The sequence below is a fragment of the Clinocottus analis genome, unplaced genomic scaffold (assembly GCF_023055335.1).
Source record: "Clinocottus analis isolate CAN_PGR_092001 unplaced genomic scaffold, fCliAna1.0.p SCAF_16, whole genome shotgun sequence".
Taxonomy (NCBI): Eukaryota; Metazoa; Chordata; class Actinopteri; order Perciformes; family Cottidae; genus Clinocottus; species Clinocottus analis.
The window spans coordinates 12393105-12406885 of NW_027175887.1; the positions used below are offsets into that span (position 1 = coordinate 12393105).

Sequence of the window (13781 nt, forward strand, 5' to 3'; positions counted from 1 at the left end):
GACTTGAAAGAGATCATTTGATAATTGTCTCTCATCTGTATGGTAGATATGAAGCTACAGCCAGTTAACTTAGCTTAGCACAAAGACTTGAACCATGGAGAAACAGTGAGCCACTTAAACTCACTAATTAACACATCATATCTCGTTTGTTGAGTCCGTACAAAATCGTTGGTTGCATGTGTCGTATGACGTGGTCTAACCAGCAGTAAAGGGACCAATGAGACCGTTTGAAAAAAAAACTAAAGCCTCTTGCTGTGTTTGTAGATGTAGAGATACTAATAGGTAGCTCGCTATGGATGTTGATTGCTTTATTAGAATCCCACAGGCCTGCAGGGCTACAGCGATGCGTCTTTGACTGAAATCCGACGTTGGAAGCGGTACTTCTCGTGGGAGTTTACGTAAATAATTAACTTAACGATTTTAATTTAATCAAATTTGTGGTTGCGGAGATAAGCGAGGTGCCTTTTTTAAAAACACGCTTTTTTTGGAGGGGAGGTTAGACGAAACGGGGCGCGGTGCTGAATAGGTTTTAAGCACCCTGAAGTCCAGGCCTCTGTCCTGTTAGGAATCCCAATTCAACCCAGTATTACAATTATGTGAGCGGATCCTGGGGTGATGTATACATTGTTTGTGGCTGCTCCATGGTCTCTTTCCTGAGGATTTCACAGAGGGCCAAAAAAGCATGTGAGGGCCACTCTAACAATCTGAGCTCTGTCAGCAAAATCCCTCCTGTTACCATTAGCAACCACCAGAACAGGACCCCTCAAACCACCTGGGGAGACAATATGCTTGTTAAAGAGACAAAGCATAGCGGAAGAGAGAGAGAGAGTGTGTAGGATGGGGGGATTGGGAATATAGGGAGGAGTGAAGATGATATTGGATGGAGAAGGAGGAGGAAAAGGAGGAGGACGAAGAGGAGGAGGAGATAGGAGGAGGAGGAGGAGAGGAAGATGTGTCGCACAGTTTTAAAACTGCAGTGAATGCTTATTTGAAATCTCTGCACAATGAGGAGAAAATCCAATGAGATAAATAAACCTATTAGAGTCTGGTCTGGGGGGCTTTATTTGATATTATAATCCACTCTAATGTGCTGTAGGCAAGCGAGATGCGGCAACAGAGCAACAGCACACACCTCACGTGCAGGTTACTGGAGAGTTTCTCAAACTCAATGGACATTAGAACCATCAACTAAAAAGTATGTGAGGCCAAATAAGGTCGTCCTCGTCACGTCAGAAATTGCCTGCCAAATTGACTTCAATGAAAACCAATTACAACCCCCGAGGAACACAGCGAATCCTCCGCCAGTTGGCAAATTACAGAGGAAACACACAACCCACATCAGCCCGACTACACAGCTTACAAAACAGAAACAAAAAGGACAATATTTGGCATTTGGCAACAAAAAAATACAATAACGTGCTCCGACATCAGGCCGTGAATAATAAGGACAGAACTCAGCTTGTTATTAGTTCTGTTACAGGATCAATCAAGTCCACAAGCACATCAAGGCGTTGATCTACAAATAGTTGGCTTTCATGTGCAATGTGAAAACTTTAAGGAATTTAGAGAGAAACCAGGTTAAAACTAATCTCTTAATGTCTGGGGGCAGGAACAACACAATGGTAAAGAGCAAATGCATCATCTCGAGCGATACAAACAAACAATCTGCAGCACAATAATCGAAGCCTATGAGGGAAACTTTACCGGCTGTGGCCTTTGTGGCTTCATCCACAACCACTATTTCAACTGTTGGTACTTGTCTCCACAAGTGTATATTCATCACCAAGTGACAAAATCGCATGCGGCTCAACGCGACTATATTAAAACAAACTCAACTCCCAATTCCCTGTTCAGAGAGCAGCAGAAAATATTAAGCTTTCAGGAGGGAAATACTCCAGCTCGGTGTTTGTCTGCATCACAGCGTGAGAAACGATGACAAGAGGAGTCGTGGGCCGCTCCGAGGTTTTGTTTATGTTAATTGACGTTTTGTTCCATCTCTTCATCACAGCGCTGACATGTTATTCTCACACACAGAAGGCTCAAACCCAAACACACAGGGCGCTGCCTTACCTGCAGAATCTGGCAGCGGTCCGAGGTGCAGTCGATGTTCTCACAGGGCTGGTACATGCCCAGTGTCACGCAGTTGAGCAGGATCACCATGATGCTAATCCTCTCGAACCACGTATTAACAGAGCTGGGGTTAAGGAGCGTAGCAGCTGAGGAGAAATGCACGGCCATGCACACACAGTATACATCTCAAACGGGGCTGGATGGATGAAGAGATCAATTCAGAGTTATTCCTCTTAAAGGTTTGAGAATTAGATTCTGCCTGAAATGAAATATGTTAAGTTTGAATATGTCTCTCCGTCAACTGACTTCTGGGTTGATTTTTCTTCATGTTTTATAATTCTATAACGCTACATTCAGTATTTCTCCTTCACATCGGTCTCCTCACTCCCCGTCCCTTCGATCACTCTCTGGATATACCAGAAGCGGGTTTCAAATGCGCTTACATTAGGATCATCATCAATTTAGTTGGTGGTCTCTTTATTTGACATTTATCCTCTAAACTCTGATACATTCCTCTGTCCCATGACTTCATGGCTGCTAGCTTCAGCGCATGGGGTGCGTTTGTTTTACCTCCCACATAGACCGAGTGGGTGGTGGGTTGTCTCCGTGTTAACAGGATGCCATGGTCCTGACATGAGGATAATGTCCCGACAGAGAATATATATATACTTTCTTTCCATATATATATACACAATATACTGTATATGACTGGAAAGAACAGTGGTTCATAGTACCAAACTATGACCTCGTATTGAAAGAGATAGATTCACATCACATATATGAAGACTTGCTGAACTGTCTCATCCGCAGCATGTAAGCAACACGCCGTGCGAGCTGAGAGGTCCCCCCGCCGCCGCGCTGCCAGTGAGCAATTCTTCAATCAAAATGAAGATGAGAAGAATTTTTTTTTCCAGCCAACACATTTTTGCTCCATGAGTGCATGAGTCAGGGAATAAAAAAAAAGACATTGACAAGATAAATACTATTGCCTGCCACAAGGCACATATTTACAGAAATAAGTGGCGTAAGATACAGCAGCACGGGGTCAGATGTCTCTGAATGTCATTAACAATTTCTCAACAGCGTCAATAAAAATATGTTTTTTTTTCAGATTTTGTTTTGCAACGTTTGACTTCCAACCCGCAACGCTCCACCGAGCGTCCCTCTCTTCTCGTCTGTGGACCAGCCGTCACTCACAGAGAGCTTACGCCTGCACAATACCTACCGAGGCCCAGACTGAACTACATGCAGCAGGCCTTCTTCAAGAGTTAATACAAGGTGATTATTGTGTCATTTTAATGCTTTGCAGAGATGAATAAAACTGAAAAGGCGACTTAACGTGCTTAATTCATACAGTACTATGCATATGATAGTGAGGAGTATGAGTCTGTGTTTTAATCACTGTCGAGCAGTTTAAGTCTTTTACAGCTTTTCACTGCTTTCGTATCTTAAACTGTCAGCTTATGTTTTTCGAGTTCTATACTCTATCCTCTTAACTTGCTTTATGTCTTCCTTTTTGTATTCACACAATGAGCTGTAAGTCTTTTGTTCTTATGAACTTTGCTCTTACAGATCGTGTGCGCCCTGGTAGTGGGATGTGGGGAATGTGTCATTTTGGGCCATCCTGTCCTACCAGGTAGTTTGTTACATAGAACCATCAGAGAAGCTTTCTGGGAAACTGTTTGGAGAAGGGCAGGGCAAAGTAAAATAATGAAAATAACAAAATACATAGCAGGTGATTGAATGAAAAATGATCAAACGATTGCGAGAATTGGGAAGAGTAAACAAAACCTTGTTTCCATCGAGAAAAGCCTCAAGTGTCGTTCTTTGCTTTTCCTTCATTGAATAAATACTTTGCACTTGTGATAGAACTGATGCAGCATCTGTAACCTCTTCCTGAGCCGCCATCGTTGTGTAGAATGAATGCGTGATGTGCGATATGTGAACATGCAATCCTCATATGACATCAGGAGAAACCAGCTGCCATAAGGCAAAGTTTTCACACGTCAAATGGATGTCAACGTGTTGCAATTTGCGTATGAGCAGCTGGGATTTTTTGATTTTGTTTTGGAATAAAACAAATTGCACCGCACACCCATGATCTGCAGAAACATATCTGCACAATCTCTCCTAATATATAAAAAGCTCAGAGAAGGAAAAAAAAAACAACAATAAAAAAAATGAATAAACTGTCGTCTCTTAACTGGAAATAATTTAACATTCAAGATATTGCATCTGTAATCTTCTGAAGAAGTGTGCACATCAAGTCTAAAAATCTGATGAAACGCTTAAGAAAATGTGCAACATTTTAAGGACCAGAAATATCAACACTTGAAGAGTTACATTTTTTTCCAGTGGGCAACCTCCAACCGGCCTTGATCAGGGACACACTTCATTTCTAATTCAACTGAAGAAGATCCAACTTAAATATGAAAAATAAAATGATTTGAAGCTCAAGGATTTTCTAAAAAAACCTTGAGTGCACTTTTTTTTTCAGAAAATCTTAACTAGATGCTTAGTGCAACACACACACACACACACACACACACACACACACACACACACACACACACACACACACACACACACACACACACACTTTTATGCAGAGATTATGTGGTTGCAAACATATTTGTTATTCATCTCTCCTGCACACTCAACATTCTCTTTTAATCTGTACGTCTCTCCATCCCGCAAGCTCTGCTATCTCTTTAGCACGATTCTCTGGGGTGAACACAGGCACGTGGGGAGACATAATATGAGAGTGGTGTGTGAAGAGAAATATTGTTATGATTTCTCCTGCCTTATAGTCTCCTTATCTAACCAAGCAACTTCTTCTTTGAAATACGGCTTTCCCCCCCCTTTGGGGTACAATGTTCCTTCCTCGCTTACAGTAACGCTTCTCCCTCAATATCATTTCAATTTTCCCAGCTGTCGCCTCCCCCTCTTTTCCTTCTACCTCTCCATTTTCTCAGCTCATCGTTCATTCCCATGTGTGACAAACGAAGAGCAATTTTGCCCGACCAGCAAAAAACAAAAGCAAAGACTTTGGAACACAAGCAATGCAAAATCAATCAGGTTTGTGTGTGTGTAAAATTATAAATGTCTGTCTATGTGTGTGTGTGTGTGTGTGCGTGTGTGTGTGTGTGTTGGTTTAGGACTCCCATTGCACAACCTGCCCAGAGGTTGTGCTAGCAAAGCAGGAGCCAAGAACAGAGGCATGCCATGAACTCACAGAGAGAGTGAGACAGACAGTCTGAGAGAAAGAAAAGAAAAATACACACAGATATACAAAAAGCATTGGAAAAGACTTGTTTGGGACTTAAGCTCCCAACAAACACAAGATGGGCGACAAAGGACAGAATCTATATGCCGCTGCATAATGCCTGTTTTGAACCTTCTCACCAATCTCTTCACAGCTCAGAGTCTAAAATACAAACATTGGCAGAGCAGCTCGGGTGAAAAAACGCACAACGTATTCCTCCACATAACCCCCAACTGTGGCCTAACAGCAGCAGCAGCATCTGCACCGACACGTGAAGTGACTCAGCGCTGGTTGGAGTTCAGTTTCTTTGTCATACCAACCCCGTACCCTTTGCCTCTCCAGGGAAATGAAGCAGCGGGCGGCTGACTCACCCCCAGCTGATTCCAGAGCGCCGGCTGACGGCTGGTCATGTCACTCGCTAACATGTTGGGAGGCCGCTAACCGAGTCTGACACCAAGGATGCTTTGAGGAGAAAGGAATGGAGGCATGCTGTTATTGAGCTTCAGCATTTAATTTGATTTCTCTTTTAAAGATATTACTTGGGGGATATTTACCCTGAAAACGTTCAAGGATCCACCCGGGGACCATCCTCGTGACTGGGGAGGTTCAGCTTAAATCCTTATGGCCCTGTCTTTCTCTCTGTTAAGCATGACACCTTCTCTCCCGTTCTCCTCACTCCTGAACCTCTAATCTTCTTAAGATGTGGACAGGGTCTCCTCCCTGTCTTTACTCTCCTCATCACATTTTTCCACTCTCCTTTTACTTCTTCTCAACGCCGCTACCTATTTACATGCCCGTCCCTCTGCGTCACTACAGATTTCGTCAAAGACTTTCCCTCCGCTTGCATCCCTTTTTCTTCTTCGTCCTATTTGGTGCTTTCCAACTTCACCAAGCTCTGTCTCTCTTCGTAAAAAAAGATATCAGGATTCTCACTTTGTGTTGATGATTCTCCTTTGTGATGCATTCAGGTAACAAAAAGGCAGCGCTACAAGGAGCTCAAGTATGACCTTATTTTCTACACCTTTAGTATGACAACAGTGTCAGAAAAAAAAACAAATTATTCTAATAATCAAAATGTTAAAATGGAAGTTCCTGGTGCATGTGTAAAACCAATTTATTACCTGAGTGCCTTTCTTATTTATTTTGTCCCTGTGACTACTCTGTATTTCCCGCTGGATGCATTTAAACATTTTACATTCGCAGCCTTAAAGCTGAGAAGAAAGTATTAGCATAAAAGGAAATAATAATAAAATGAATAATAACAAAACAAATAATAATACATACATTCTAAAATTAAACTCTTCTCCATCAACCACACATTTACCCTTGAAATATATGTTCTTTGAATATATTCTAGGTAGAGTATTCTTTGAGCATGTCAACAACGAATGGAGGAGTTTAGCGAAGCCACTTATCGATTTAAAAACAATTAAGAGGTTACTTTAAATGAAGTCGTTGTTTTACTGGGAGCCAGTGAAGAGAAGTTAAAGTAGGAGTGATGCGATCAAACCTTTTGGTTTCAGTCAATACTCTGCCTGCAGCATTCTGAATGCTTGAGTCTATTCACCTGCTTTGTCAGGTGAGCAACAAGTGCAGCACAATAATCTACTAGAGATACACGCATGAAGCAGTTTTCAGAGGCTCACAGAGAAAGCATCTAACTTTAGATATATATTCTCAGATGATGACGGGCCGCACCAGAGATAATAAACAGTGCTTCTGGAAGTTCAGATGAGAAGCCAAAATCACACCCAAGTTGTTGGCATGCTCAGCAGTTCTACTGATGAGAGTGAATCTGGTGCTCAAAGCCTTGGACCGACTGAAAGAGCCTCTGGTTCGTCCTCCTCATGAATGGAGTTGTGGTTCTTTCAATCTCTGCTTTCTTACACGTCTTCTTTTCTGTCACGTGTATGAAAGACCGCTCGGCTCAGACTGAGCAGGGGAGAAAAAAAAACATTCACAAGTCGGCTGCGTGATAAATTATCCGCAAACTCAAAAGCCAAATTGTAAAGCAAATTGTAGTTCTGCACGATTCCTTTAAAACATTGTGTTTGTGTGAGTGTGTGTAGGTGTGTGTACGTGCGTGTATACGTTGGCATTATCATCCATAGAAAATATAGGAATGACTATTAAATGGATGCAACACATCAACAGCTGTGTGTGTGTGTGTGTGTGTGTGTGTGTGTGTGTGTGTGTGTGTGTGTGTAAAAACCCTGGGGATCAATCTCATTCAGAGTGAATCAAAATGACAAATGAAATTCTGCTTCTCACTGTGGTACGGAAGCCTGTGCCTGTCTCATCTCTCAATGAAAACATGGCATAATAGGTCACACACACACATACACACACACACACACAACCATCTTCGTGACAACCACTGTCCCATCTAATTGGGTGTGTTTGCAAATTCACGTCTTAAAAAACAATCCATGTTGTGGCGAGTGTCACATCCGCTTCTCTGTGAGCGAGGAAGAATCCGTCAGCGCGTCTGGGTGATGTCACCCGCTGCACAAGCGGCCACAGAGTGCGTCTGCCCGCTGTCCTTGACATCAGACAGTCGCACTTTTGTTATGACGCTTTTTAACTGTTGTATCGTGACCTTGCTTCTCTCTGCGTGTCCCTCTCCGTGATGAAGTAGTGAGGCAGCCTGCCAGGGATCTACCTCCCTACCTTCCTAACTCTGCTCTCATCCTTCTTTCCATCCCACTTAATTTCCTCATGCCTTGTGGTAAAATTGATCAATGAGTCTATCACAGGCGGGTTTTCTCTGTTGGACTCTCTGGCTGCTCGGCCTCATTTCTACTCTGTCCACGGGCTTCTCAGTCCATCCTTCTACAGTGTCTGCCAACTCTCCTTTGTGTGTCTTAATAGTTGAGTCCTTACTGTCCCTGACCTCTATCTTTGTATTTCAGCTTCTCATCAAGAAGTCATTTGCTAGCATACAGCTGAGAGCTAGAAAGTCCATCGAAGATTTGCATACCCTTTACTATCTATGCAAACAGCTGTGCAAATGCCCCAGTTTAACCTTTATTGGTGACAGAACGCTAACCCGGAGAGTTCACAATGTTCACAAAGCCATTCCCCTGAATACCAGTGGGCCAAAAGCTCTCCAACCAAAAGAGCATACACACAGCGGAGCACCAAGCATAACAAGTAAACTGCCATCTTAAAAGCCTCAAGCAAACAGCAGCATTTGTTCCGTAAGTGTTGCTTTGCTTGTCTCAGCAAATGTGACTTTCACTTTGCCAGCCCCGGAAAAAGTTTGCTCATGGATGTCTTCACACTCCTATACAAAACAACATTTGAGGAATTATATTTTTTGCATATTTCCCTCAAACTAAAAATCCGTCTTTGCTCAATAACAATGTTGGCAGTCCTTAAGATAAGACGTTCCTCAAAAATAAAAAAGGCTTTTTGAAAATGTGTGTGTTATGCGCTGAATAGAATTGGGTCTCAAATGTCCAAGAAACACAGATTTGCCTTCCAGCACCATGAAAGAAATAGCAGGGTGTAAAGACTCCTGCTTTATAACTTGAGCATTGTGTTGTGCAGCTGAAAAGAGGCTCAGTGAGTGCAATGCATCAAGTAAATGTCATCTCACTGTATCTCGTCACAGCAAATACACACTCACACACACACACAGTATAACATGTGCATTCAAGGTGATAATCTCATTCTAGACATGTCAGTAGATGCACAGTCTAACATCTTTACAGTTATGTTGCTCAAAGATGCAGCACACACGAACAGAGGTTGATGAGGGAGTAACGAAATTAGCTTTGAAGTTCACAGAATCAAGGTGATAGAAGTCGATTGAATTAAACGGCTTGTTCTTAAGATGTAACTCGATAAAGACTTGCAAGGCTTGCTAAAACTAGCTTAATGTATCCTTCCTGGCAGTTCAATACTTTCTGCTAACTTGCAACTTTTGCCATAGTGTGTGAATATGTATCGTTTGCAGGAGCGCATATGTTCTGGTCAACGTGTCATCGCAACTTCTCAATAACAGTGGACGCACAAGGAGCTAGTGGACGCACAAGGAGCTAGTGGACGCCCAAAGAGCTAGTGGACGCACAAGGAACGAAATCTTTGCAAACTCCCCTTCTCTCTAATGACTCATTTCTGCGAAAGAGATGAGTCAGATCCTTATATAAAGTAAAGTTTTGTTTTTATTCAATCAGTCATGCCCTCAGAAACAGATACAAGTTAAGTGAGTTAATTCACTTCATATTCTTTCCTGTAATTTAATTTTGTGAGTTTCAGACACAAGGACACGGAAATTAGCATTCAGTTTGTATTCCTGAAAGTAAGCGTTGCACACTGCTCAGTGTGGGTAAATGTCCACACATTGCCATGTCAGCATACGCTCAGCAATATGGAGATGAGACTGTTTTTGGTTAGTTTGTGCCCAAAGACTATATTTAGTATGATCAGGACCAATGCCACAACATTTGTTCTAATTAAATTATTGGAGTCTGCTCGGGACATACTTTGGTATCCGTCAGTACAAGTTTAAAAATTATTCGATCACATGACAAATTAAACCTTGAGCAATAATTTGAGGAATAAAGCTAACATTGTGTTTATCAAATGTTTTCAAAATGACATTTGTATTGTTCACATCGTATGTGTGCATATCATTGATAATGTACTTGTTAGGAGTTAACAGACACCTGATTGATCACGACTAGATTTTGCTCCTTGTTTCTAAAATACAGATATTTTCTAATCACACTATATAATTTTTGGGCTAAAACGTTTTCCTAAAATAGAATGAGTATATTGAAAAAACAGTAGTCCCATGTGGCATAGACTAGATATTTTTTAAGTGATTTCACTAGTTTGGAAAAGGTCTCTGTATTTGAGCTTAGGCAAGCCCAGAGAACACTTCCACCAGATGAAACACAAAATGTCAGTTGCCGGCACAAAGGGGTAGATACAAGTGGTTTAATCTGTATTGCAGCAAAGCGGTCAGCAGAAACGAGTGAGAGGCTCCTTATCTGTTTCCAAGAAACCAGCGGCAAGCTCCATCAATACAGTATAGGTCTGTTTTATTGAGGCTCGGGCTTAGACCGATGGAGAGGCAGCAAATATTGGGAATTGGTAAACGGCAGCGGCTGTGTGTATGCAGTAGTGGTTCAGTCTCACAAATAATAAACAATTTGTCAGCCATCTTTGCCTGCATCTTCCTTGAAGTGTTTTGATAGAGAGAAAAAAAAAGCAATTATAGAACGATGGCAAAAGGGAGTGGACTCATCACAGAATCCAAGAAACTGAAACCTAATTTGGTAATTGCACTCATGATTTCTTTAAGGCATGTGAAATTGCCACATAATGTGTTGCTCTCTCCCCGTGACTGATGCACATACGCATCCAATCCCCCCCCCCCGACGCACGAGAAAACACAGCTGCACACGCAGACACGCATCCAGTTTGGCGTCGTCAGACAGACAGAGTAAGAGACAGACGGCCACACTGTGCCAACCACACAGCCTGACACGGCAAACCGAGACCTGGAGCACCTCTCAAGACAAGCCTATGGCCTGTAACCAAGGCAACGGGAGCCGGCGGGTTGCCTTCAGCCACCGAGACAACACAAACTGTGTGTGTCAATATTCATGCGTGCGTTTTTTGTGTGCCGTTTTTTGTACGTCTCACATTTCCCTGTGGGCTAAACCACAGTGTAATTGTGCACAAGTTTGTAGTGATGTGCCATGACTGCATTCACAGACACAGGATGATTACATTTTCGATCCATATTTCAGCATTTGAAAGCTCACACACACAGTGTGTGCGTCTACGTGTGTGTGACTGTGTATCTGTCTTTCTCCTCATATCAGCTCAGCACAGCAGGTGCCTTGCTCCAGTACATTGCTGCCGCTAGTGAAGCTGAATGTATTGCAGACACCATGGGAAATATAAGCCAATACTTTCTGTGTGTGTGTGTGTGTGTGTGTGTGTGCGAGAGAGAAAAAGAGAGAGAGAACAACATGACTCAGTGAGACGGAAACTGGAAGACAGACTGAGAGAGACCAATATAAACTGAGTGTATAGAGGCAAGTCAAGGGTGAAAAGGGAGGTTGGTAACAGAAGCGAGCACAGGAATTTGAAAAAGGCCTGCATAGGGAAAATAGAGAAAGGTAGGAAGAGAAGGGGACATGGATAAAGACTAGAGAGTCTGGTGGGTCAGTGGATAGCGGCGCATGCAGTGTACTCACAAGCTATTAGTTTGAATTCGACACAGGGTCAGAGTATTGGAAACAGGAGGCGGGAGGGAGAGAGAGAAAGAGATGTGATGACAGGACGACGCTGCTGACATCCACAGACTCTGATGTGACAAGCGACCATCCTCGGTGCTCAACCTCCCTCCAGCCATCTGTCTTTCTCTCTGTCGGCTTTGTATTCTCTTGTACTCTGTATTCTTATCTCTAGTCGCATGAATACCTTACATTTGTCATGACAAAAACAACAAAAGTTGATTTGTCTGACATTACATACTGAGGGCTGGTCAATAAACCTTCTTGACAATCATGCCCTCCAAATACAAGAGCAAGTCTTTAGTCTCTAACATGGCAACCTTTGGTTTTTAAAAGTGAAGCCAACGTGGAAGTGCCTTGGATGTGCATTCTTTCCCATGGCCATCAGGTGGCGACTCCTCTGGTTGTATAGAATAACTTCTCTCTTGATTTATTACCTCAGTAAACATTGTAAACATGAGTTTACTTTCTCAATTGCTAGGTTTAACTCTTCTTCAATACAGCAGGATGTTCATATCGAACAGTCGTCCCTTTTGAAGTAAAATAGACAATAAAGCAGTGTATAAGGCGGGGCTAACATGTGATTGACAGTGTTGTCAAGTCTGGGAGTTGTCTGTGTTTTTGACAGAACAGTGTGTTTTCAGTGGAGGAAAGTTTATAGCAACCGTTTCGGTCGCTTAAAAATATCTTCGTCACCTCTGGTTACAAAATGAACAAGATGGCAATGGCCAAAATGTCAAACAGCTTCAAGACCGTAGCCCACAAACCCACGGGTGACGTCACAGTGACTCCTCCGTCCACGTCGTTTTTGACAGTCTGTGGTCTTTAATCGTGACTTCACTGGTCACATGTGGTGCAGCCATCTGCTCTGCGATCTCTCCCAACTTCCCATGTGCAGCCATGAGGACCGTGAAGGGGATGTCAGTGGAGCAGTGCTGGTCTTTGTCTGCTCCTCTCTGACATCTAGAGATCTGAAGCACATCTTTGCTTTAGCACGTGAGTACTCAGAGAAAGGACAAACAAGAGAGCCTCTCCAAAGAGGAAATTAGCATCACAAATGATTGCTACAAATCCTTTTACAGCCATGCATGAACATTTCTCTCTACCTTTTACCCCTCATTCAAAGTGGGTGTCATGGTGCAAACCACCTCTTGTATGACACAGAAAGAGTTTATAGATCAATTCAAAGCCTGTGTCCCAATTCAGGGGTTGGATCTGCCTTTCCACAACGGGAGTGGGACGAATAACCAACACAAATATGTGCTTTTATGTACTCAACGGGAAATTTTACATGTCTGAGGCTTTTATTGTGAAAAGTAAAAAGTGAAGAAGTGGATGTGGTTTCTGGTGCCTTTGTCGAGGTAGAACGGAGTAATAAATAAGGCTTCTGTGCTGGTTCATAAACATAAGTACAACTCAACCTGTTCTACACAACGTGAACAGAGGATCTGTGGGCTGCAGATGCACATCAATGACACCTTTTAAAACTGACATTTTAAAGACTACATACATACAATCCATCTAATTTGTAATATTTCCTTAAAACCACTAGTTGAATGTGTACCTCAGTCCACCTTTATTACATTATTTTCCATTTCACAACAGAGACAAAGCGAGAAAAAGAGCAGCATAATCATGCTTAATATGACTTTCTTTCTTGGAAGTGTTTATCTTACAGAGCTCCGAGGGGCCACATAATGCAACACAAGTCAGTGTGAAGATTATGGCCTCATAATCTGTGCTCTCAGTCTAGAAAACTGGGATTAATTTACTAGTCTGTGTTCTTTCAGTATGGCTGACCAGAACTAGACTAATGTAATTAAAAAAACCTTAACTGGAGTGTCGGTCTGTTTCATTTACAACTTCTGATGAAAAAGAAGACTATATTCTGTTGTTGTCTTGATGGGAGACAATTGAAACAACACAGACGTGCACATACAGACTCAGCACATTGTCAAATTAATTAATCTCTTCAGGGAGAACGTGTGTGACACATGAACTATATTAAATTTCAGGTTTTCCTCTGTAGTACACAAACAACACCCTCATCACTCTCTCTGAACTGACAGAAGGGAGTAAGGATAACGGAGATCAGAGGCAGGAGATGGGGATGAAGAGGATCTGGTTGAGAAGGGAACTATACGCCCTCATCTCTCTCATCTCTTCATCCATATTTCAACAGGGGTCTA

The 13781-nt window shown here is 42.4% G+C and overlaps 1 protein-coding gene across 5 annotated transcripts in view; it reads right to left on the reverse strand.

The window, feature by feature from the left end:
• cacna1ia (calcium voltage-gated channel subunit alpha1 Ia) overlaps positions 1-13781 on the reverse strand; it is a 135929-nt gene that overhangs the window by 66480 nt on the left and 55668 nt on the right. For all 5 annotated transcript variants that reach the window (XM_068578811.1, XM_068578810.1, XM_068578808.1 and 2 more), the window contains exon 3: positions 2071-2182. In XM_068578811.1, the coding sequence (XP_068434912.1) occupies positions 2071-2182 (112 nt within the window). The remainder of the gene's footprint in view (positions 1-2070; positions 2183-13781) is intronic.